This window comes from Spermophilus citellus (assembly GCF_964194105.1).
Source record: "Spermophilus citellus genome assembly, chromosome: 4".
NCBI classification, from domain to species: Eukaryota; Metazoa; Chordata; class Mammalia; order Rodentia; family Sciuridae; genus Spermophilus; species Spermophilus citellus.
The window spans coordinates 179,087,608-179,113,035 of record NC_138185.1 but is presented as its reverse complement, the minus strand read 5'-3'; the positions used below and the strand labels follow the sequence as shown (position 1 = coordinate 179,113,035).

General features: G+C 31.8%; 1 protein-coding gene across 1 annotated transcript in view; it reads left to right on the top strand.

Moving 5' to 3' along the window:
* MIPOL1 (mirror-image polydactyly 1) overlaps positions 1 to 25,428 on the top strand; it is a 255,695-nt gene that overhangs the window by 201,943 nt on the left and 28,324 nt on the right. The window contains exon 10 of the mRNA XM_081290704.1: positions 7,457 to 7,687. Coding sequence (XP_081146830.1) covers positions 7,457 to 7,687 — 231 coding nt within the window. The remainder of the gene's footprint in view (positions 1 to 7,456; positions 7,688 to 25,428) is intronic.

The following is a 25,428-nucleotide window of genomic DNA, read 5'->3' as shown; positions in this document are numbered from 1 at the left end:
CCTTATAGTACACTGTTTTTTTTTTTTAAGTCCTTTGGGTATAGACCAAGGAGAGGGATTGCTGAGTCAAATGGTGGTTCCATTCCCAATTTTCTAAGAAATCTCCATACTGCTTTCCATATTGGCTGCACCAATTTTTAATCCCACCAGCACTGTATGAGTGTACTTTTTTCCCCACATCCTCACCAACACTTATTGTTGTTTATATGCATAATAGCTGCCATTCTGACTGGAGTGAGATGAAATCTTAGAATGGTTTTGATTTGTATTTCTCTAATTGCTAGTGATAATGAACATGTTTTTTATGTCTATAAAATTGTTAGGGATATTTCTTATTTATTTCTGGAAATAAATTATTGGTAATATGTTTCTTCTTGTTGCTCTTTTGTGCATCTATCTGCTCTTTATTATTTTCTTCACTCTTGCTCTATAGTTATTTAGCTATTTCATTGAAAGCTTGTTGAGGTAGAAGCTTAGAATATTGATTTGGTACATTTCCTGTTTTACTAATGTATACATTTAGTACTATAAATTTCTCGGCACTGCATTAGCTGTATCCTACAAATTTCTGTATATTGTATTTTTATTGTCATTCACTTCTGTGTATTTTTTTAAATTCTTTTTATAATTCTTCTTCACTCGTGGATTATTTAGAAATATGTTGTCCTGTTCCATGTGTTTGGTGATTTTTCTGTTAGTGTAATACCTAGAGCAACATTAACTTTCTGTTATTGAGCTCTGATTTTATTATATTGTCATCAGAGAATAATTTCAGTTCTTTGGAGTTGATTGAAGTTTGTTTATGCCCCAGGATATAACCTATCTTGGTGTGTATACTGTGGGCATTGGAAAATCATGTGTGTTCTGCTGTTGTTTGGAATATTTGTGAATCCTGATTGAATGCTAGTTAGTGTTTGATGGTGGTGTTGAGTTGTTTAGTATCTTTTGGTATTTTGGGATTTTTTTGTTTTTTCTGGTTGAGAGGTATTGAAATCTTCAATTATATTTGTATATTCTATCAGTTTTTACTCCTCTTATCTTCAGTCCTGTTATTTGGTGCAAACACACTTAAAGTTACTGTGTCTCCATGGTGGATTGTCTCTTTTAGCTTAATATAATGCCCTTCCTTCATATCTTTCTTGGCTTTGCAGTTTATCTAATATTAGTATAGCCACTCCTACTTTCCTATAATCTACTCATATACATTATGTTTGTAACAGATTTCTTATGCACAGAATATAGTTGTGGGGTTTTTGTTGTTGTTGTTTTGTTTTGTTTTTTTAGTTTGATTTGCTTTGGTACCATGGATTGAACCCAGGGGCACTCAACCACTAAGCCACATCCCTAGCCCATTTTTATTTTTTTTATTTTGAGATATGATCTTACTAAGTTGCTTACAGCCTCACTAAATTACTGAGACTGGCTTTGAACTTGCAATCCTCCCACCTCAGCCTCAAGGGCCTCTGGGTTTACAGGCATACACCCAGGTGCCCCACATGGGTCATGTTTTATAATCCTGTTAATCTCATTTAATTGTTGTATTTAGACTGTTTACATTTAGATTAGTATTTGTCTACTATTTTATTGTTTTCTGTTGGTTCACTCTGAAGTTTTTTATTAATTTTTCTCTTTTGTTGTTTTTTTGTTTGGGTTTTTTTTCTTGTTTTATTTCTGTTTTTCCTGCCTTCCTGTGGGTTACTTAAACATATTTTAGAATTCCTTTTTCTGTATGTATAGTGTTTTCCGTGTTTCTCTTTTATATATCTTTTTAAATTGTTGCCATGGATATTACATTATATATAAATATTATTACAGTTTTTTATGTCATTTTACCATTTCCAGTGGAACATAGAAACTTTACCAACTTAATTTTCTTTATCCTTCCTTGTTTATAATGTGTTTTAAATATATCTTATACATACATCTAGAACCACATTAGACAGTGTTATAATTTTCTTCAATCATCAAACATAATTTTTAAAATTCAAGTAGACCTATTGTATTTCTCCATATTTTATACATAGTGTTCTTTCTTTCTTCACAGAATTCCAAGATTTGTTCTTTTAACATTTCCTTTATGTTCAGATTACTTCTACTTCTTTTAAGATAGATCTGCTTGGTACAAATGCTCCTGGTTTTCCTTCATCTGAGAATATCTTGATTTTTGCCTTATTCTTGAAGCATATTTCTCAAGGCCTAGAATAATAGGTTGACAGTTCTTTCCCTTCAACCTTTGAAAAGTAATGTGCCACTTTCTTCTGTCCTCAGTAGTATCTTATTAGAATCTGCTTTAAATTAAGTTGTTTCCCCCCTATATGTAAGGGCCCACTCACTGAGTACTTTCAAAATTTTGTCTTTGTTTTTAGCTTTCAGAAGTTTAATTATAATTTATCTCTTCATGTACTTATGTGGATCTTCTCCATTTGGAGTCTGTCAACCTCTTGTAGGTTTATAACCCCTGGAAAGCTTTCAGTCATTATTTCTTTAGTACTTTTTCAGTTCTTTCCTCTTTCATTTTCCCTTCTCTGTCTTTGAGAACATGAATGTTAGTGCTTTTATTATGAGTTCATGAGTTCCTGAAGCTCTGATTTTTTTTTCAGTCTATGTGTATATTGTTCATATTGGATCATTTTTTGTGTTCTCTCCTCCAGTTCAGTGATTCTTTTCTTTGTCCTCTCATTCCTCTTGTTAGGCCCATCCACTGGGCTTTTTGTTTCAGTTATTGTAGTTTTCAGTTTAAAAACTTTCACCTCTTCATTATATATTCTGTGTTTTCCATCTTCTCAGAAGCAGAAGTTTCCCTCTTTTGTTTCCAGTTATATCTGCTATTTTATAGTTTTAGTAATGGCCATAAAATGATATTTGTTACATGATAAATTTTATGATAGACTCTGTTCCCTATTCATCTGTACGGTGATATGTAAATGGCTTTGTGAACATGATACTCTGTCACCCAATTCAAGAATCCACTATTGGATAATCAGTAATCTATAACTAGCCCTACATCAATTTCAAGTGCTGTTGTATGTTTTAATAGTGTTTTAAAATAGTTTAATTTAATAGATTTTTCAGTGAATCCTTGCAATTAGTTGTATAGATCAATACCTTTCTTTTCTGTTCAATGAATTCAGCAAATATTTAGTAACTACTAGTTTATATCACAAAATGTAGTATCCATAAGCCTTTCAGTAAATAGTAATAAACATGTTGACCAGCATATCCACTTTAAAATTCTTAAAAACTTAAGTTGTCTCACTGTATAACAAAGAAATTGTTATTCTCTCTGAAATAATTCAACAAGTTATCTCTTTGAACTAAATCAACTGTCATAGCAGAGGAAGCAAATCAATGGAATCATTAGACTGATTTATCATTCTCCTCACTCACACTCTTAACCATTCTGAATATATTTTCTTCTTTCTGTACATTAGTCAGAATTTAAACCTATTGCATCATAAGCTGATTTTCTCAAAAATAAGCAAGGAGGTCAACTATTATTTTCTTGAAAAGATCTCAGCAAATTAATTGATGCAGTAAATTAGGAAGTAAGAACAAACACTGTCCTCAGTAAAGAGAGCACATATTTTGCTTTTCATACTTGCTTTGATTTTATTTATTTAATTCAGTAAAACAAGCCAAACCTGCCCTTTTTTTTTTTAAAGAATGATTTAAGAATGTTATCAGTAAGTGAATAAAGGTTGAGAAACTAGTTTAATTCTTTTAATTCATGAAAAACCTGTGGAAACAGGCAACTGTTTTTCAACAAAGTATTTATAAAATGTCTGAGTGTTGTGTCAGATTATGTACAAGGTCAACTAGATACAAATCACTTCTTTTAAAACTTATACAGGTACGAATGCCTATGCCTACCCAGTTATTGTGCTAGATATTTTTCCACGTAATAGATCACTTTATCTCTTTCTCATATGAACTCCATGAGTTTGTTCTCAGTGTTTTAGAGTAAAGGAAATTAATATTCAGGGAGTAAAGTATTTTCCTAAGGTCACACAGAGTGAATGACAAGACTGAAATTTGAACCTACATTTTCTAAATCCAACCCAACATCATTTCATCAATACCAAGGTCAGCATTCTTGACATATTAGACTGGGTAATTCTTTGTTGTGAAAGTGTGTCCTCTCCATTAGAGGATGTTTAGCAGGCCTTCCAACCTTCACCCACTAAATGATAGTAGTGTATCCCTGTGATTGGAACAATTGAAAATGTTCTCTGATGGATGGAAGTACTGCCAGCTAAGAACTACTTGTCTGCATTTCTGAGATCTCACTTCTAAATTCTAATCTAGAATTTTCTATCCAATTAAAATAAATAGCTTACATAGGATACACAATTGATTGAGCAAATACTATTAAATAAATGAAATATAAACAATAGAGTATGTATAAATTTTAGGATGGTAAATAAAATGATATCATGTAAGACTTGATTAATACTTGGTCATAGGGGACAAAACAGGAAAGTATCAAGTGCAAGAATAAGCTAAAACCACATGAGACATGACATAAAAACTGAGAATGAGTTCAAAAACCAGGTAAGCAGTGAGGAGAACATAAATATTTACAAGGAAAATATGTAAGCAGGTCATAAATCTGATAGTTTCCCAATATTTGAAGCTAAAGCAGTATAGAGAGTCAGGGGCCAGGAATATAATCAAAGCCACAGACTTGAGACAATAGATTCATGTTTCAGAATTAAGAAACACTGAAACTGACACAGAATCCACTACAGAAAGGAATCTGTTACATGTCACTTACTGGAGTAGTATCCATTGGAGGGCATTTTCTACCTTGACCTCCTTTGGATTTATTATAGTGTGCAGCATAGTAGATGATTTAGTCTTAATTGGTATGAATTATAATAATATGAACTATTATAAAGTAAAAGTATTTTAAAGCCTCACTTTCTGTAGTAAATTAGAAATATTAAATTCATTAAGATCATATAATTTTAAAACTGGAAGTGAAAATTGAAACTTTGTTTATATTACTCCAAAAATTTTGTGATAAATAAAAATATTGTGAATATTGTATGAGCCAATTATTAGACATGCTTTGAACTTCTGAGAGTAATTAAATGATTTTTCTGCTGTTTTATCATTTTCTTACTATAACTTAAAATATATTCCAACATGATTTAAGTGCTGGTAAGTTGGAATGCTATTGCTGTGATAAAAAATGCATGGGGGGTGGTTGGGATTGTGACTTAGCATTAGAGCGCTCTCCTAGCATGGGCGGTTCGATCCTCAGCACCACATAAAAATAAAGGCATTGTGGGTTGTATCCATCTATACCAAAAAAATAAATATTTTTTAAAAATGCATCTGAAAATAAGTAACTTTGGAAAGAGATTAAATGTTATAAGAAAATGTTATAGGACTTCCTGAATAAGGCTAACCAGTGGGTCCCTAATGTCAGTTTAAGAAAAGCTCTCTGAGGGAAAAATAGCACTAAAGCAAAAATGTGCTTCAATTGTTATAGATTTATATATACTGGAAACATATTCTTTCTACTTTACCTTTATTTCTATAGGGAAATGTCCTTAGAATTATAAACATCCTAATTTATTATAGTTCTTAAGAAATGCATTCTTCCTATAAAATAAATTTAGCCTATATAAATGGAATATTAATATGTTAGCAATGGGAAGTATATCACAACAAGAAATTGAAAAAAAAGTTAACAATTATTACAAATTCTGAGGAGGAAAAGAGTATGATCCAAGAGAAACTAACAAAGAGGAAATTTCAAAATTTAGATTTGAAGAATCACAGTGGCTTCTGAGGAAGTGGTGTTTATGCTGCAATTTAATAGATGAATAGGAGTTTGTCCTATTTTGCATTTTCTTCTCTGCTAGAAGGATTAAGGCTGATTCAATTGCTTGCCTTTCTTTGTTTCAGTTTTTTCATCAAGAAATTAGAAATATTATTGAGACTCTTCACACGGGTGTTATCAGGTTTAGTGAGTTAAAAATATATAATTTATTATTTTAGAATTTTTTTCTGAGTGCAATGAGATGCTATTGCAGAATTTTAAGTAACATTATCTACTTTATCTTTTTGAAAAAAAATCATTCCAACTATTGCTTCTGTCTAAGAAAGTTTTGGTGAAAATGTAAAGGTTCCCAAGGCATTGTAAATGATGAGTAGCTTTTTTTTTTTTTACAGCTTGAGAGTAAAGGATCTAATCACATGTCCATCTGCAAATCATTCTAGTTTTATATGTACTAGCCAAGTGACCAGAGTTTAGCAACAGTCTCTCTTCTTCAGGACTAATTTGAATCTTGAAATGATTTCTTTTGATATACTAACTGTCCTGGTTTCATGTCCATTTTATTTCTGTGTGACACCTACTCCAAAGTGAGACCACTATAAAGGCTCGTGGGTAACTTAAAAGAAGAAATTTATAATCACTTTAGTTTGAAGAGTTTTAAATAGCAGACTGTATATTAAGTCAGTGCTAAAGTTCACTGACTAGCTTTTTGCAGATTTAAGAATTATATTGCTTTCTTTCACATTATCAACCTGTATTATATAGTTAGGTTGTTGTAGTTCAAGTCTCCAATTGACAGTTCCTTTGTATGCATATACTGAAATGATTTTATTTAATAAAAAAAGAACATCTCCTGTGTGGATTTTAAATTTCCCTTATTAAATATTTATATTTTCAAAATGTCTTTATTTAATTGAGTGAGGTGCTTGGTGCCATTTCAAAATAACCTCAGGTGGTAGGTGTAATGACATATCAAAGATTTGACCTTTAGCATTTTAGGATTCTATTTATCTGCATTTTCTTCTGCATTCATTTAGTCTTAATTTATATGCTATTCCTCTGGATGATTTAATGAGTGAATGTATTTGGCCCAAGATTCATTAATCATAAAAATATATATCTGAATATATATTATTTCTGTGCCTTCATTTATATCTCAACTGTGACAAGTAGAAAATTCTGTGTATAAGGTTGATCAGTATTTGCACAAACCTCATTCATTCTCATTAAGTGCTTAGCAGAATAGACCCTGATCCCCTAAACTGATGCCCATTCTCCTACTTCTCACTTCTTTGCAGTCAGCTTATTATATTCCTTTATTTACCTAGAGATACTTTATTTTCCAATTCTCTGGTATTCCTTTTAAAGAAAATTGAATGTAATATTTACACTGATATAATTAAATTAACATCTTCCAGCATCTTTCTGTGTGCTTTGCTAGCGTAGATAATCATTTACTGGGTAGCTTGCAGCATAGAAGCAGAGTTATAGAATAATTATTAATTATTTTATATCACAATAATATAGTGATATAAAAGTTATTTTCATTTGTGCATGTTTTTCTGTATTGATTTTGAGAAGTAAAGATTCTAAGTGGAGTTAAGGAAATGGATCATTGATCAGTTAGCCTATGTTACTTATATTTAAATTATTTTTGTATTTTCTCAGTTTACACAAATCTTTATCTCAAGAAGAAAACCTGAAGGGTCAATTTAACCATACACTTAGTACTTATGAAGAAGCTTTAAAAAACAGAGAGAACATTGTTTCCATCACTCAACAACAGAATGAGGAACTTGCTACCCAACTGCAGCAAGCTCTGACAGAGCGAGCAAACATGGAATTACAGCTTCAGCGTGCCGTAGAGGACTCCCAAGTGGCCAGTGAAAAGGTTCAGAAGTAAGTAAAATGTTCTTTTATTATTTTAAAAACATAAAAACACTTTCTTCTGAAACTAAGCAATATATAATTATTGTTCATGCCATTAGTAGTTCAAGTCAAAAGTAGAACCAAATGAACTATTTCACATTGTATATCATAAACATGTTTAGGGTCAAAAAGTCACTTGCTTGGCAATAGTTGTTACTATTTAGGACAAACCATTTATTTTTGATAACTGATCTACATTAGTTTGTAGAGGCCACATTATTGAAATCATTCCATCCTCCCAAGTTGATAGGCAAAGTTATTTGCAAGAGGAAGAGGCAGTCAAGTTACTACCTGCACTCATTTAGCTTCACAATAATCCTGCTGGAGTTGAGATCATCTGTGACCTTGCAGTTTGAGACCTCTAGATGCAGTGAATCCAGTACAGTGAAATTAATTTTCTTGTGTTGTTCTTCTGAAGTATTCAATGCTACTATTCACAGCGCATAATTACATTTGTTTATTTTGAATGATCTTTCCATTTTTTATTAAAATTTAAATAAAGCTGCATAATCAGTCAGTCTTTATGACAGCTAGCAGAATGTTAACAACTTACCAAGCAAAGAAGTCACTTGTTAATTTATGGGGCTTGAATGTTGTAGCAGAATTTTCTGAGGAAGCTTTAATGTAATAAAACTTGTCATTTTAACCTTCTTTGTGTGTTGTTAACAACATAACATCATTCACATACCTAATCACCTTCAATTTCTAACACATACCTTTTCCTTAATCTTTTTTTCAGTTTTATAGTATGAAGTAATGCTTACTTGCTTTAAGGTTTCTTACTTTCTGTGACTTCTTATTTGAAAATTAATCATTTCAACTACTTCCTTAACATCTCTGAAGTTATATTTCAATTAAAGAGCCCAAAGTCAGGTGAATCTGTAGTCAAGACCATTTTTCAAACAATTTAGGTATTATGCATATTAATATTTACTACCTATGTACCTTGTAGCTTTTGATTTATATAAGCATTATATTTTGTAAGTTTAAAGATTAGTTTTATATTCGATCAGAAACTATCTAGTTTATTACAATGTGCACTAAAAGTCTAAGAACACCGATGTGTAGATGGATCTCACTTCATCATATATTGCAATTAGTAACTGGACTATCCGGATCTGATTTAGTTCTGTTAGCTAAAGTCTATAAATAATACAAATTTCAAAGTTTTCTTTACATGTAATCTTTTAATATCTATCCATGACTAAAATTCCTTGAAATAGTTTGCAGAGACCAATTCAGTTCTCAAAAAAACTTCGGAAATATTGCTAACTTTTTATTTTTTAGAACCTATCAACTATCATTATCATTAACTTTTTGCACACCAAGAAGTAGAACATTATTTTAGATAAGGCTTGAATTAAAATAAATGTAACTGTTGAACGGACTCATTATATCATCCTGTTTTGCATACTTAATCACAGAAAGAAAAACTGTTTTTTGGAATGGCACCAGTCCATGGATCAAAGTCTAAGTACAACAGCCATGTCATTCACAAGTGTTAAATGTTAAATCTTTTATTCTGATTTCCAACAAGAAATATTATCACACTTTCCTTTTTATATTCAATTCATTGTACTTCATTTTAGTTTGCATCAATTAAACAAAGTATATTTTTATCCCAGTTAATGTGGCCATCAGTCTTTTATTGTTTAAAAAGGAAGTATCCTCTAAAAAGAAACTATAATAAGATTTTTGGGGCTGGGGATGTGAGCTCAGTGTTATAATGCTTGCCTAGCACGTGTGAGGCCTTGGGCTTGATCCCCCGCACTGAGAGAGAGAGACAGAGAGAGAGACAGACAGACAGACAGACACTGACTTTGTAAGAAAGTATTCTCCATACAATCAAAAATTACTACTGTTAGCATACATTTTTTGGACATTCCCTTGAAAATATGTAATATTCCAGGAAATTTCAAATTTAAACTAAAGAGGTCCGTCTTTTCCCTTTGCAACCAAATTTTTTGAATACCTAATCTATCTCTAATTTTTTAATTCCCATTTATTCCTCTTCTATTCATTACTCTGGCTAACTTTTATGCTAAAATTGTTCTTTCAATATCACAAATAGTTTCCTAACTCCTAAATCAAGGACCCATTTTAAACCACATTTTTATCATACAACTAATACATGATTATGGTAAAAATAAATGAAGTTCTTATATCTTCAGCAGTATTAACTCCTGCCTTGGATTCCAAATGTGTATGTTTGAACTTGGATATTTTATTTTTAAATGCTGTGTTAATTTGGATAGTTACACAACTGTCACATAACATTACTGTAAGCATTAGCTGAAATAATATAAGCAACACTTTTAGAACAATGTGTGCTATATATCCCCTCCTTCTTTTGCATATCTCCTCCTTCTCTGGTCATCTCCCTCCATGCTACACTCATTGCTCAGAGGGGATGTACATTTTCAAGATTAAATGTCTTTGCATGTGTTGATCTCTTTGCTCAGAGTCTTTTACTTTCTCCCCGATGAGAACCTTATTCATTTTGTGAAAGTTCACCATACAGGACAGAAAACAGGCTTTGTTGTCAAGTCTGAAAATCCTGGCTTTGAATCTCTACTCTCCTACTTATTACATGTGAAATTTTTACTTAAGTAAAAGTTCCTCAGATAAACTCAGTAATTCTGCCTTCACAGGAAGGGTTCTCGTGAGGAAGAAATTGAATAGCATATGCAATGCCTAGTGCAGTGCCAGTAATTATTAAAAGCAGTCTATAAATGACATTATTTGTATTGTGATATTCATCAAAAAAGCAAAACCAGTTCAATTACATCTTTTCTGCTAAGTCTTTTCCAACTTCCTAGAAAGTAAATTCACTCCCTTCCATGTGTTGTCATAGTATTGGAGCAGGGGGCATTAGTGTATTATTAGAAGCCATTCCAGTCAACAGTACACTCATTTAGTTGGACCTTATAACTTGTTGCCATGCCCAAAGATAGTTACTGTACTTTATTATTTATAAGTTTATATGTCTTCCTACTAGATTGTGCATCCCTTGAGAGTAGATAACATCCTAAAATTTTACATGATGAATGCTTTATGAATATTGTTTGGAAAACAAGAAGAGAGACAGAAAGCTTATGTTCTAAAGTCTAGGGATTACATCAATGTTAAGACATGTTAAGACCATGTAATATGATCACAGAATATTATTTTAAGAATTTTATTTTACTACTTTTCTGTCCATTTCTACTCCATTTCTTTTAAGGAATATATCTGCCAGGTATTCCAAAGTAATGATTCTGTTTTTTTTTTTTTTTAATGGAACTGAGGATTGCACCCAGAGTAATCTACCACTGAGGCACATCCCTAGCCCTTTCTATTTTATTTTGAGACAGGATTCCACCAAGTTGCCCAGGCTGGCCTTGAATTTGTGAGCTCCTTGCCTTATCCTGCAGTCATGGGTATTGCAGTCATCTGCCACTGTGCCTGGCCCTACATGATTTCTCTAAAGATTATTGCTACATAATTCTTAGGAAATGTTATCCATTTCCATAAGCTTAACCCACTACCTATTAGCCAAATAACTTCCAAATCTTCTTCTTACAGTACTCACCTCTCTGCTAAGATCTAGTCTCATATTCCCAAAACTCTTTACTTTGCCCTCCCCTGAAAATAAAGTTCTCCCGTATTTTCTGTCTCATTTAATGAACTTCAACACACTATTTTTTACCTTTCACATTTACTTTGGCACCAATTTCTGCTGTGTCTACTGCCTAAATGTCTTGATTCCGTTCGTCCCATCCTTACTAGTTAGCTCTATTACACCAAGTCCTCATCATGCCTCATCTAGACTATCTCAATAATTTTAACACTATTCTATCTGCCTTTATTTCTCCTGAGTTTGTCTTTCCTAACTGCCATCAGACCTAAAACAAATCAAACATGAAACATAAATATTACTTCCTCATATAAAATCTCTCATATGAGGCCTATCCCTGGCCCTCTCCCACTGTTCTAGTATCATTTCCTCACACAGTCCTTCTTCTTTGAACATGTTCCTGCCTTTTAGTGCACTGCCAAGCTTTTGTTAATTCCTGAAGTCCAGCCTAAACATTACCCCCATTATAAAGCTTGAACTGGCTTCTTTCTTCCATTGTTTCTTTATTTTCTCCTTCTATTTGGTTTTCATAGTACTGAATCCATACCTTTGTTAGAGTTCTTAACCATCTAGGTGTTATAATTTTTCATAAGTTTATTTTCTACCTCCTCTCTGCCCTCTCTCCCAAATTTCCTAAGATATGGATAGTGTCTTGTTCATCTTCATATCCTCATCTCTTCCACAAACTCACACAGATGTCTGCTATAAAGTAAGTTCTCCATAAATACTTAGGGAAAATGAGCTGAAGCAATTTAATAGATTGATAAAATAATAGGAATAAAGTAAAAGCTGGTCTGGTCAGGTCAGGAATGTACAGGAAAAATTCAGATATACTCTCATCTACTTTAAGCCCTAGATAAAAAGCGTTTCTCCTAATCCAGTGCCAAATCTAACCAGTTTCATAGAAAATGATGGCCCTCATGATGGATCCTGCCCACCTCCTCTCACTGGCACTGCCTTCTCCTCTCCTGGAATCTCATTACCAAACTCTAACCTTTGCTCTAAAAACCCACTTCTCTCAAGTTTAATTACAATTAAGACTGAAAATCTTTAGTGATGGTAGAAAGAGAACGTATACTATTGCTAATTGTAGAATTTTGAATTCATGTTCTATCATTCTAGTCATAAGAATTATCATTCATAAGCTGGCCTACAAATATGTACAGGATAAAAATCAATGAATACAAGAAACTCATTGCCCAAAAATAGTTTTTGGCCCAGCTGTCATAAAACCTAAAATTTCACCGATGAAGATTCATCGCTTTGGGTTGAGCACTATGTACTTCTATTATTTATAGGACAAACTTCTCTCAATAGTTTCACCAAGGACCATTTCCATTCTCCATTTATTCAAGCAAAAACTGACATACCAATCCATCTGATAAATGTTTTTAATTATGAAATTTAAAACTTGATACTTCTTGCTGTATTTTATTTTCCACCTATAGGTATGCTTATTGTGTCCTGAAACAAAACTTCCAAAGAATTTTAAGAATACATGTTGCAATATTTAACATGCCTAAGCTGACATAATTGCTTAAAATAAAAGTAATTACAATCATGTTTATAATTTTTGAAGATCTCTCAAAGATTTAGATTTTTACATTGAAATAGTTTTTGTCACATATTATCTGTACTGTGGGCCCAACTTACAGTGATAAAATTCAAATGCTCTCCTAAACTACAGCTATATAGTTAATAAACCAAACAAACAGATGTAGAAAAATTTAACTTTAAACATATTTTCAAGAAAAGATTTGTCAACTTTCAGAACTAACTTTCTGTCCACATACTTTTCTATAAGAAAAATAGAGTCAGATGTTTAAATGTTACATGAATTCTTGTCATTTAAATTTTTTGTAAGATAATTAAAATATCAATGGTCAGGATGAAACAGTTTAATTGATAGATTTTTACAGATAGATTTTTACAAAATTGCCTTTTGAAACATAGAGCACCCTGCGTCTTTTGAGCAATATGGATAAGAAAAAACAACACAGAACAATAATAGTCTTTCCTGCCCTTCAGCCAAATGCTGATTTCTACGAAAAAGTTGATCTTACAAAGAAATCATGAATTCTCAGCCTGGTTTCCTGGATGATGAGTAAGAACTAACTGTAGTTCCCTTGGAAGTTCAGGGGAGTCACCATAGTGTTACACAAGGGTTCTTAGCGTAGAGCAAACATACTTCCCACAAACTCCACTGCTTAATCTGTTTGCAGGTTGAATTATAAAACAGGATAGAGACTCTGGGTGCTGGGAAGGAGAACAGAGCATTTCCAAAGTCCTTGATTAAAAAAATAAAAAATAAAAAAGCCTACTATTTTCATCAAAAGACTTAAATAGAATTTTCAGTTTTGTCACTAGCTTTAGAATCCAATTTTAACCATAAGGAAAAATAATTATGCTAAAATATTCCCAAGTAGCTAATATGAAACCCTCTGTAACTTTTTTTTCTGGAATTGCATGGTCTTTTCAATAAAATTATTCTGCTTCTTGTCAATTTTACCTGTGATGCTTCTCCTATAAAATCTTGTGTGGGCTATAAGTTAGTTCTAGGGCAGCATTGCACATATGTGAATACTGTAAATATTTATGGAGTTAATTGAAGAATATACTTCAGAAATTCTCAACTGAACACGAGATATAAATCAATTTTTAATGTAATGTTTAAAGTGGACTTTGATTCATTAGTACTGTTAATAAATGGGAAGACTTAAAATTTCTCTGGAAATTGCTCTTAAAAATGTTTTTTTGTGTGTGTGTTTGAGATTTAAAATGTCTGTGAAACGTGACACATACCTCAGCAAATAATAGGTTAAATAGCTAATTTATTTGTGATAGTTTATCTACAAATGCCTTCCCTAGTCAGCTTTTGAAGATATTTTCTAAATCTAGAAAATTAGATAATAGCTTTATTGTGATTTACATGTGGAAGATGTACTCAGATAACTCCTGAGCAATCACTGTAAGATGTACAGCATTTAAACATGCTTCATTTCTACTCCTGGACATGTGATAGGCTTTTCTTTTTTTATAGGCTTTTAAAGAATTTAGTATTCCAGACTTGTGAATCACAGACCTGTTCTTAAATTACATGATTATGTACTTAATTTATGAAATATAAATCTTATATTCTGTCAAAAACTAATGTGTAGTTTATTAAAAGTATTGATTATATTATATATTTATATATATAGTGGATTGCCTTTTTCATTCATCTAATACCTCAAGTAGATTTCTTTAGAACTACTTTTATTATACCCAGAGATACATACCATGTTTGACAGATATATAATGTATTCATTTATTTATAAAAACTAAGAAATTCAGGATTACATCTTAACATTTAGGAAATGTCTCACTTTGACATTAAGAAACAGTTTCAATTGTCTGGTTTATTCCTTTATACCAGGGAAGGATTAATGTAGGATTACTAGGATTGGAGCCTAACCCAGAATTTGAGAGATTCCCAAAGGAGTAGAAAGTGAAGGCTTTGTGCTAAAGAAGAAAAGGAGCTCTCTAAACCTAAGGTTCTACACTTTCCATGATAAGCTAGATCTCTTGTACAGTAAACTATATGGAAAGAATAAAAATTTGAATAAATGTAAGAAATAAAAAGTTAAATTGTAATAAGACTTCTTGCATTTGATCTACTTCTGCATTTCATACTGTCTCTTCAAATAAATGAACTAGAGTTGGGCTACTGTACATTTTTACATACTAAGATAGATAAACAGGTTTCATACAAGCAAACAGAGTAATGAAAGAAAATGAACAAAAGACTATGAGAGATACACACTTTTTCCCTTCAGGACTAAATAAAATAAAGGAGTTTTTTGTTGTGTTTCATCAATCCCTCTTCTACAGTGATTAGAAGTCAGAGATGGAGTTCCTGACATTTTAGAGAAATTATAGAATACACTTACAATTTTCAGGTATGTGATAGGCTAAAAACCCAGTACCAAAGGAGTTCTTATACCTCAGAGAAATTCAGATGTGATTTTCACATCTTATTTATCTGTGAAGATAAAATTCATGTATGATCTAACAAGTACATTTTTCCTTGATTCTAAGCTGCAGTCAAAATCCTTGTTATTATTTAACTTTTTTTTATTGTTGGTCGTTCAAAACATTACAAAGTTCTTAATATATCATATTTCACAATTTGATTCAAGTGGGTTATGAACTCCCATTTTTACCCTGTATACCGATTGCTGTATCACATCAGTTACACTTCCATTGATTTACATATTGCCATTCTAGTGACTGATGTATTCTGCTGTTTATCCTATTCTCTACTATCCCCCTTCCCCTCCCCTCCCCTCCCCTTTTCTCTCTCTACCCCCTCTACTGTAAATCATTTCTTCACTTGTATTATTTTTCTCTTACCCCTCCTTTCCTCTTATATGTAATTGTGTATGACCCTGAGGCTCACCTTGTAGCTCCTGTATACTTATATAAAGTTAGAATTCATTCATCTTATTTGAGAAAGTAGTTAAAAATTTGGTAAAAATAAGATATATAAAATGATTTAAACTCCCTACAGGAAGGTTTCTTAGTGGATCTCCTGCTAGTATACTTTAAAATGTTTTATAGGAGTAAAGGAAAAGGAATCTACTATAAAAATTAGAATTTTAGATTTTTATCATCCCTGCTTGTATATTGCTCAACCTCATTATATTTGATATAATATGCTTGTTATAATGTATCATACACTTTATACTCCATAAAATTCAACTTAGAATTTCCCCATTCACTTTCTCTATTCTTAAATATATAGATTGGATATAATATATCTACTTGTCAATTTTGAAAATTTACAATATAATCATCTAAAATCTATGCACAAAGTTGTACAATTTAAATGGTAATTTTAAGGTTTCTTATAAAGTATAGATCATATTCTCAAAATATAATTAGAAAAAACTCAAATGAACCCGAAATTAAATAGAAGTGCAAATTTTATTTGGATTCTAAGATTCTATGATTAATTCTATTAGGTCAGGAATTTGCCCTCATGTATATTTTGGTCCCTGATAAATTTATAGAATAAAAAAAATCATTTTCTTGTTTCAGTGTAATTTAGCCTGATGGTAAAATCATAAATACTGCCCATATGTAAACTTGATTCTGGAAAAAACTCTGTAACAATATTATATATAGCCATAGCTAAAGTATATCCTTTATTCCTTACATTGTTATGTATTCTTGAACAACTAACTCAACAGAGGCAGTCTTTCTCATCAGTTTTTAACTTAAGTACAATATAATGAAAAATTGTTATACTATTGTATAACTTTGTCAGGTGTTTAGAAAGACTAACTAGATGTAAAAAAAAAAAATAAATAAGGTTCCCCAAATAGTAAATAGTAAATACCATTGAGAACTCACTAATTTTAACATCCTAGTTGCTTTGGCATTTATACCATGCAAACTAATAGAACATCATTAATTTACTTTTTTCTTTGCCACATACAGCAGTATCCTAAAAACATGTATATGCTTATGTTCTTTCTCTTTATTTTACCATTTGCCATAGAACAAGCTACATAACGATAAAAATAACAAAAACATAATTCTATCTTGAAACATTTTCCTTAAACTAATCTGCCTCCTGGGCTGAGTTATGTGTACTTCACATCAGTCTTCCAAGTTCCCCACAACTGACTCTCAGAGGGCCTAATCTTTCCCAGAATGATGGGAGTAGCACAGTTCAAGAACAAGAATGAATTTCTGTATAATCACACCACAATGTGAGGTGACCCTAAGACAGAGAACTGACCAGATACACATATGGGTTTTAGGAAGACTTTCTGATGCTCTTTTTTAACACAGCTGTGAGAAGAATGTGACTAAGACCCAATAGTCATTCTTGAGTAGAGCTGGCAAAGGAAACCATGAGGAGAAGAGAATTTAACACATGGGTGTAAGAGAGTATGGCTTCATTGATGCGATCTGAGGGGAATGCCTAATGACTGGAAGAATCAAACTTGGCAATGAAAACACAAAGCTCTTTTCATCAATTCAAACGCAGACTCTAAAGCTGCAGATGGTCACCTCCAGCCTTGTCTATTCAGTGTGGGGTTTTATAAAATGGCACTTTGGTGAATACTAATAGATCAAAACAAAGATTTAATAATGTAAAGATGTGGTGTTCATTTTTAAATAAGTATACAGGTCAGTGTCTCAGAAAAGGATAAAAAGAGTACCTCTTATATGTGGGTCTTAAGTCTTTTTGTTATTTTTCAACTTTAAAAATAAATGACATCTTTAATATACAGATTGTGCTTTATGGTGAACAGTTTACATTATGAATAAGAGACCAAAGTTGGGCTTTATATGCTCATTCATTGATTTCATTGCTTCTGTGTGAAGACTGTCAATATATAATGATGGTTAATGTCATTCTTTAATGTTTTCTTGAAGCTCACTTAATATGATAATTATATGTTGCTAAAAGTTAGAAAATCATGACAATTATTTTGCATACTAAAGGACAATTCACTATATTCAACTTGTTAACTTATATCACTGTCTTAATTTAAGTTAGATTATGGCATGTTTTTTCAAAATATTCTTTATTATTAGACTTGGTTAGATAGTTTATAAAATTCTTAAGCTAAATCCAAACAAATGAAGCTTTATTCAAGAAAAACCTTAAAATATAAACTTAATAATACCTTTCTTTATTCACTATTTGTGAAGTAAATATGATGACTAATTTTGTATTCCTAAAGCTTTTATCTAGCAAGTTACACTAACATAAAAATTGAAACACTAAAATTGTATATTTTAAAAGGGAGGAAACTTAGTGTCTAGTAGAAATATCAGTGAACTAGCAGGACCCTCAGTTGTAGCTAGTTATGTACAAATAATTAAATTCTTTATTTAAATAATTAAATTCTGTTTCCTCTCAATATGCTGGTCTGGAAGATACAGCTTAAATACTTGCTCTCTTCACTTCAAAATATAGCTATAAAAATCAAATTAAATGCTTGTGCATAAAAGTGCTTTGAAAGGTATAAGGTACTATATAGATGTAATATATAGTCATTTCATTATATACATTTTAGATTTTGGAATTATTACTATCTCCTTGGAACCATAAATAGTAAGGGGAAAAATATTTTAGCTTCAGAGACAACATAAGTACTATCTGACTTCTTAAAAAGTGTTTTTTTTTTTTTTTTTTTTTTTTGGCCATAGGTCTTAGAACCTGGAAGTAAATGGGTTCAATGCATTCTTATGCATTACTGGTGGGAAGGCAAAATGATAAAACCCCAAAGAATTTGACTATATCTAACAAAATAACAAAATATCCTCTTTGAGGATAAACCTCTATGAATCCATCCTGAATATATACCCCTGCAAATATGAAATAACATAAGAATTAAAACATTATTTTTAACTGCAAATAAAAACCACCCAAATAGTAGGGTAGCGAAATAAACTGTGGTACATCCATATAGGAGAATACAGTGCAGCTATAAAAAAATATAATAAGGAATATATGTGTAAAGCGATTTGAGTGGTTCCCCATGTACATTGTTAACTGAAAAAAACCCCAAGTATTTATACTACTTTTTAATATGAAAAGTAAGAACAAAAGGAACAGAAAAGATAAACCAAAAACTAATGAAAAGTATTATCTCTGGAGGTAAAAAGGAAAGGATGGAAAAACAACTTTTCTAATTATGCCAATTTGTAAAGTTTTAACTTTTGAACCATGTAAATGTTTCCAATATTCCAAAATTAAATCAAATTTAAAAATGAAAATAAAAGACCTAAAAGTATTTGAATACAAGTAGAAATAAATATATCTGTGTATCAAATTGATAAGAGATTAGTAAAAAGAAAATAACCAAAGTATCTTCTGATTGTCATACCTTGTGGCAGATTATTCTAAGGATAAAAGAAATGCCTAGAAATCTTGTTTTGCAGTATTGTTCATAGTTCATAGTACTATTGGTATCAGCGCTTTTTGGCTCTTTTGAGGTGCTAGGAATCAAACCCAGGGCCTCACATGTACCAGGCAGCAAGCACTCTACCCCTAAGCCACATCTCCAGGCTTGGTATCAGCATTTTGAAACATGTTTATGTATATCATTGGATTGAATAAATAAATAAATATTATTAGGAAACTAGGTGTTCACTATTAAATAAATGGCATTAGGAAAAAGAAACTTCACTATTAAATTTGGGCTGAAAATATCAATATGAACTTCTGAAACTGTTCTTAGCTCTATCCACTGAAAAGGCCTATAGCAGTGGATACACACAGCACCCAGATTTGTTCATACCATGCCCCATTGAAAGAATCCAAAGCTCCTTGATCTGGGTCAGGGAAAATATAAAGTGAATCTCTGGTATCCTTTTGTGCCAAAAAGCAAGAAAGTGCTCAAAGTATTTACTGAAATTTGAAAAAGACAAAGGAGCCAGGCTGAAGAGGTCATGACCACTGACCAAATTTGGGACAATTTGTGTATCAACAAAAGAACTCTATTTGATTATAGACTATTGAACTCTTTTTTTTTTTTTTTAGAGAGAGAGAGAAAGAGAGAGAATTTTTAATATTTATTTTTTAGTTATCGGCGGTCACAACATCTTTGTTTGTATGTGGTGCTGAGGATCGAACCCGGGCCGCACACATGCCAGGCGAGCACGCTACCGCTTGAGCCATATCCCCAGCCCTGAACTCTTACATCTTTGAAGAAAGATGTTTTGAAACAAAGATACTTTTAAAAAGACAGAGATGAAGGGCTGGGGTTGTGGTTCAGTGATAGAGCACTTGCCTAGCATTCATGAGGCACTGGGTTCAATCCCCAGCACCACATTTAAAAAAAAAAAAAAAAACTAAATAAATAAACAAAGTAAAATATATATGTTTTTAAAAAATGACAGTGATGGAGGATGGGGGGTGGAACTTTTTTACAGAAGAATTTTAGTATTAAATGTAGATAGAATGATAGAGTTAGAAATTTACCACCTTGTAACTCCAAGTATAATTAATTGAAACGAATACCAGCAATCAACCTTATAATTAGTTAAAAGACCCTACTTTGGCACTAGAATAAGTTAGTCTAAGTAGTGTGGGAAAACTTACTTCACATATGCTAAGGAGTTTAGAGCTTAAAAATTAGGGGCCTAACCATAGAGATTTAGGATGTCAAGTACCTTTGAAAAATATTTAGGGATTTATTACTAAAATTTACTTTGGAAAATTCTCTTACTCAAGTATTCTGTGCTTATGTAAATGATAGTAGAGATATAAACCCCTTGTCAAAATTTATTTTTATGGGCTGGGGCTGGGGCTCAGTGATAGAGCACTCGCCTCGCATGTGTGAGACCCTGGGTTCGATCCTCAGCACCACATAAAAATAAATAAGTGAAATAAAGGTATTAAAATATATTTTTTAAAAAATGTTCTTAAAATTTATTTTTAAGCAAACTTTTTGCCTTAGAAACTTTGAAATTTTGATATTTTTTATCATGAAGTTTTCAATGAATTTTGATTTTGTGGGGGCTACTTGGGATTAAATCCAGGTGTGCTTTACCATTAAGTTACATCACCAGACCGTTCCATTTTTCTTTTGAGGCAGGGTCTCCCTAAGTTACTTAGGGCCTCATTCAGTTGCTGAGGTTGGCCTGGAACTTATGATCCTCTTGTCTCAGTTTCCTGAGTCACTGGGATTACAGGCATGCACTACTGTGTCCAGACAGTTGATTTTTATTTTAAAAAATATTTCATTAGAATATTATCTTGATCTCTGAGGGGTTTTTTGCAGCCCTGAAATAAGTGCTTTTAACTTGAGATGAGTGCTTCATTCATCTCACGCTAGTTCTAACCCTAAATACTATAAAAGATGAAAAGGACATTGCTAGGAAGAAAAAAAGACATTCCTAATTTATCTTTATTGAAAATAATAATTAATGATAACTTGCTAAGTTATCCTAACTCATATGATTTCTTTTTTTTAAGAGAGAGAGAGAGAGAGAATTTTTTAATATTTATTTTTCAGTTATTGGCAGACACAACATCTTTGTTTGTATGTGGTGCTGAGGATCGAACCCGGGCCGCATGCATGCCAGGCGAGCACACTACCGCTTAAGCCACATCCCCAGCCCACTCATATGATTTCTAATGAATGATATTTTATGTTCAGGAATATGGTGTGAATCTTAAAAATTATGGTTCTTTGCAGTCTATGAAATTTGGCCAGGTTTTTAATTTTATGCCATCCAGAAATCTACTACTACCTAAATTTCTCTTTATTACTTTATGTTCAGTACACTGAACTTTTGGCAGCTATTTCTTTGTTGTTATTATGATTCATTTTCTGTCTAGATCAAGTATCATATATATCAACAGAAGGGTCCTAATTGCATTCTAGACCATAAATGTTGATTTTAATTTGATAATATATGGTTTTTATGAATCAGAGTTAAGTCACATAAAGAAAATGACTATCACCATGCCAGCTTAATAAGTTGAATATTACTTTTACTTTGTAGGCCCATGGCTTAGTCTGAAATTTGAAGTTGCATTGATATATTATCTCTACTAGTCTCCCAAAGGATGTTGCCAGTCTTTTGAATTAAACTTGAATAAGGTTGATTTGTATTCCCTGTTAATCAAAATTTGAAATGTTGACTTTAGAAAATTTCATTCAGTGCTAATTATATATGACTTTTATGAAAGTTAGGAAGGAAAGAATCCTACATTTTAAAGTTTAGTATCAGCCTAAAACCCTATGAAAACAATAGTGAGTAGCTTAATAAGCCATCTTAATAAGATACCTTAATAAAACTAACCAGTTATTCTAGCTTGCTGCATTTCACTTGGCAGTATAAAATCAGTGATTCACTTTCTCCATCAGTAATTGAAACTTTTCTGGGTTTAAAATGATCTAAAACCTTAGCAACGTCATAGCAACACTTCTCAGCCTATCAACTCTTGAATCTCTCTAATAGCAATATATACTCTCTAGGTAGTGTTTTAAACATTCTTTTGGCATTAGTATAAGAATAGAAGTTAATTTACATCAATTGCCTTATAAACTTTATTTAAACACAGTCTTTAATATTCATAATGTGTAATATCACATGGTGTTTGTCTTCAGCTATGGAAGAAAAAGCATAATTTGTTAAATTTTATAATGGTATATTAAGTTTGATTTAGGGACTGAATATAAATAAGAAAGTAGATTAAAATTTAGTAACAGGTTATGGCATTAAATAACTCCTTATAAGATGATATTTGGAATTCTTAACATTTTACTTTTAAAATGTAATAATAGAAGTTTTTTAGCCTCCATTTGCTAGAATATTTCTTCAAAGAGCACATTATGGGCATTTTGGTCTTTACTCCAATATATGAAAAACTAAATTAAATATTATTATTCCATTATTTTCTCTCTTTAACTTTGTATTTTAAATAACAGCTATTTGATAGGCAATGTGCGTAGTTTGATCTAATGGATACAATTTATAGATCTGGTGAAGAGACTCTTTGGATAAATTTACTGATTTATTTTTATGCCCCTATTGTATTCAACATCAGTGTACTTTCTGCTTCCTCTGAGTGTTCAGTGGTCCATTAGGAATAAAAATTAAGCAATTTACAACTGATAAAGAAAAAATTAGGCTTAAAAAATAACATGTTGGCCAGCTCCTTTTTGCTGAGTAGTAGAGAAACCAGTTGAGAGATAAGATTCATGAATGCTCTGACTTTTGCTTAGGTTCCACTTTGCTCATTTGTGTGCACTCAGAAGTTCTCAAAACCATTCCATTTTCAAAGGAAAAACAGATTTAATGATAATTGTATTCTTTCACTTTAAAAATAGAACTCTGAAAAAACAGCATTATCACCTTTGACTATTTGATCTCCTATGAATTTTTAAATTACATACATTTAAAATTTTGCTTTAGAGAAGCATAATTTAGTTTTGCACAGTGTTTTCATGTTTTTTGTCAATTTTAACATATTTTTAAAACACATTGATTGAGGGCTGTAGATGTAGCTCAGTAGTAGAGCACTTGCCTAGCATGTGCTAAATCCCTAGTAACAACAACAATAACAACAAAAATTGCTTGAAAATATCATTTTAAAACACTTAAAAATATATTTTGAAATATTTTTATTCATTATTAACAAAAAAGCCCGTAAATGCATATGAAAGTCAAATAAATTATCTGAATTTATTAAGATTTGTTAATAAAAGAAATGGTTTGCTTTGGTTCCTCATGCACTCGAGGCCTCTTTTGATGATTTGCTGTGTGGTCTTATACCATGGCAACTGACTTCATCATAATGAACTAGCAAGAGAGTAAGAGAGAAAGAATAAGCAAGTAGAATGTTGTCTGTCTTTTGTAACCTAATCAGACATGACATGCCATCAGTTTCACCATGTTTTGATCATTAGAAGCTAGAGTCACTAGGTTCAGTCTGCACCAAAGGGAAGGGAGTTACACAATGGTATGACTACCAGGATGCCATGTCAGAAACTGCCTCCTATGAAGTTCATAAAAAGTTTAGTTACTTTTATTGGTCCTTGGGTAACTGAAAATTGGTAGTCTGTAAGACATACAATTAATCATATTGTTTCATGAGCAGTGAAAGTTGTGGGCAAATGCATAATCACAATCTGACCTTGGGATACTATTCCAATCCTCTGAAAGTCTACAACATCCTGTCTAAAGAAACCAAAGGTCATGGCAGAGCCAAAACTTCTAAAGAAAACACAGCTTGAGCCAGAAAGTAAGTACCAAGAATCATGCATATTCAGATACTGATAGATTGTGAACAGGGCAATTAGCAGAGTACCTCTGTGGTGTTGTCAGTCTAGCCAGCCTCCTATTTATATATTTGAATTTTAAGATTAAAAGTGCCACAGGTAGTGTAAAAAAGCAATACAGAAAGAATTAACTCTTATCCCTTTCAAATCAACATTAACACAGAGAAGAATCTGAGTCCAAATTAATCCAACTTTTCTAGTAAAAATTAGAAAAATTAAATAATAGAGAAGGGGCATTTATTAGTGTTGAATGTACAAAGTAAGTCTGTTATTTGAATGCATGCTGAGGTGTGGCAGTTTCATTGGTACTTGAGATCTGTTTGTTGTTGATAATTGATGCAAGGCAGTAGAAATGGAAACTCAATAAAAAATTTGAGTAAACAGGGAGTGAGGTTATGGATCAGCCTAGCATGTATAAGGCCCAGGGTTTGATTTTCAGCACCACATATAAATAAATAAAATAAAGGTCCATCAACAACTAAAAAAAATATTTTAAAAAATTTTTTGAGTAATCAAATACAAGTATCTAAACACTGAAGCTTATTTAAAAAAAGTATAATCATTAACATGAAAGGTTACAAAAAAATAATTTGAAATAAGATGAGCATTATTATTGCCACAATAGAAATGTCAGTGCATGGACAGCTGTTAAAATATTTGGTGAAATAAGGAAGAAGAATTTCAAGTAGTAAAAGGATAGAAGTTGAATAAGAATAATGCCTGCCCTTTTCATGTACATTGAATTATTGGAATGGACTTCCAATAATAGAAAATTCCCATAAGCTTATTTTTTTTCACTGTCCAATTTGATTATTAATCAAGTAGGTACTATATAATATAGCAAGCACTGAGATAGATACCAGGAAGTACAGGTAAATAAAATTCAAGGCAGCAACACCTAGAGTCTAACAAGGGATAACAACAAATAGAGCAATCACACAGAAGTGTGTATACTGAGGAGACACTTAGGAAGGACTCCTATCTCAGACTTGGATGAGTTAGGAAAGGTTTTCTAGTTGTGGAAAACTTTGTTCCATTAAATATCCCAGTTATGTTAATAGAAGTTTTTATTACCTATCAGTGTGTGCAATAGAAAAGGAATATAAGGGCTGAGATTGAGGCTCAGTGGTAGAGCACTTGCCTAGCACATGCAAGGACCTGGGATTGATCCTCGGTGCCATATAAAAATAAATAAAATAAAGATATTGTGTCCCACAGCAACTAAAAAATAAATATTTTTTTAAAAAGAAGGAATATAAAATTGAAGATTCCACCCCAAAAAAACATAATTTTAAAAT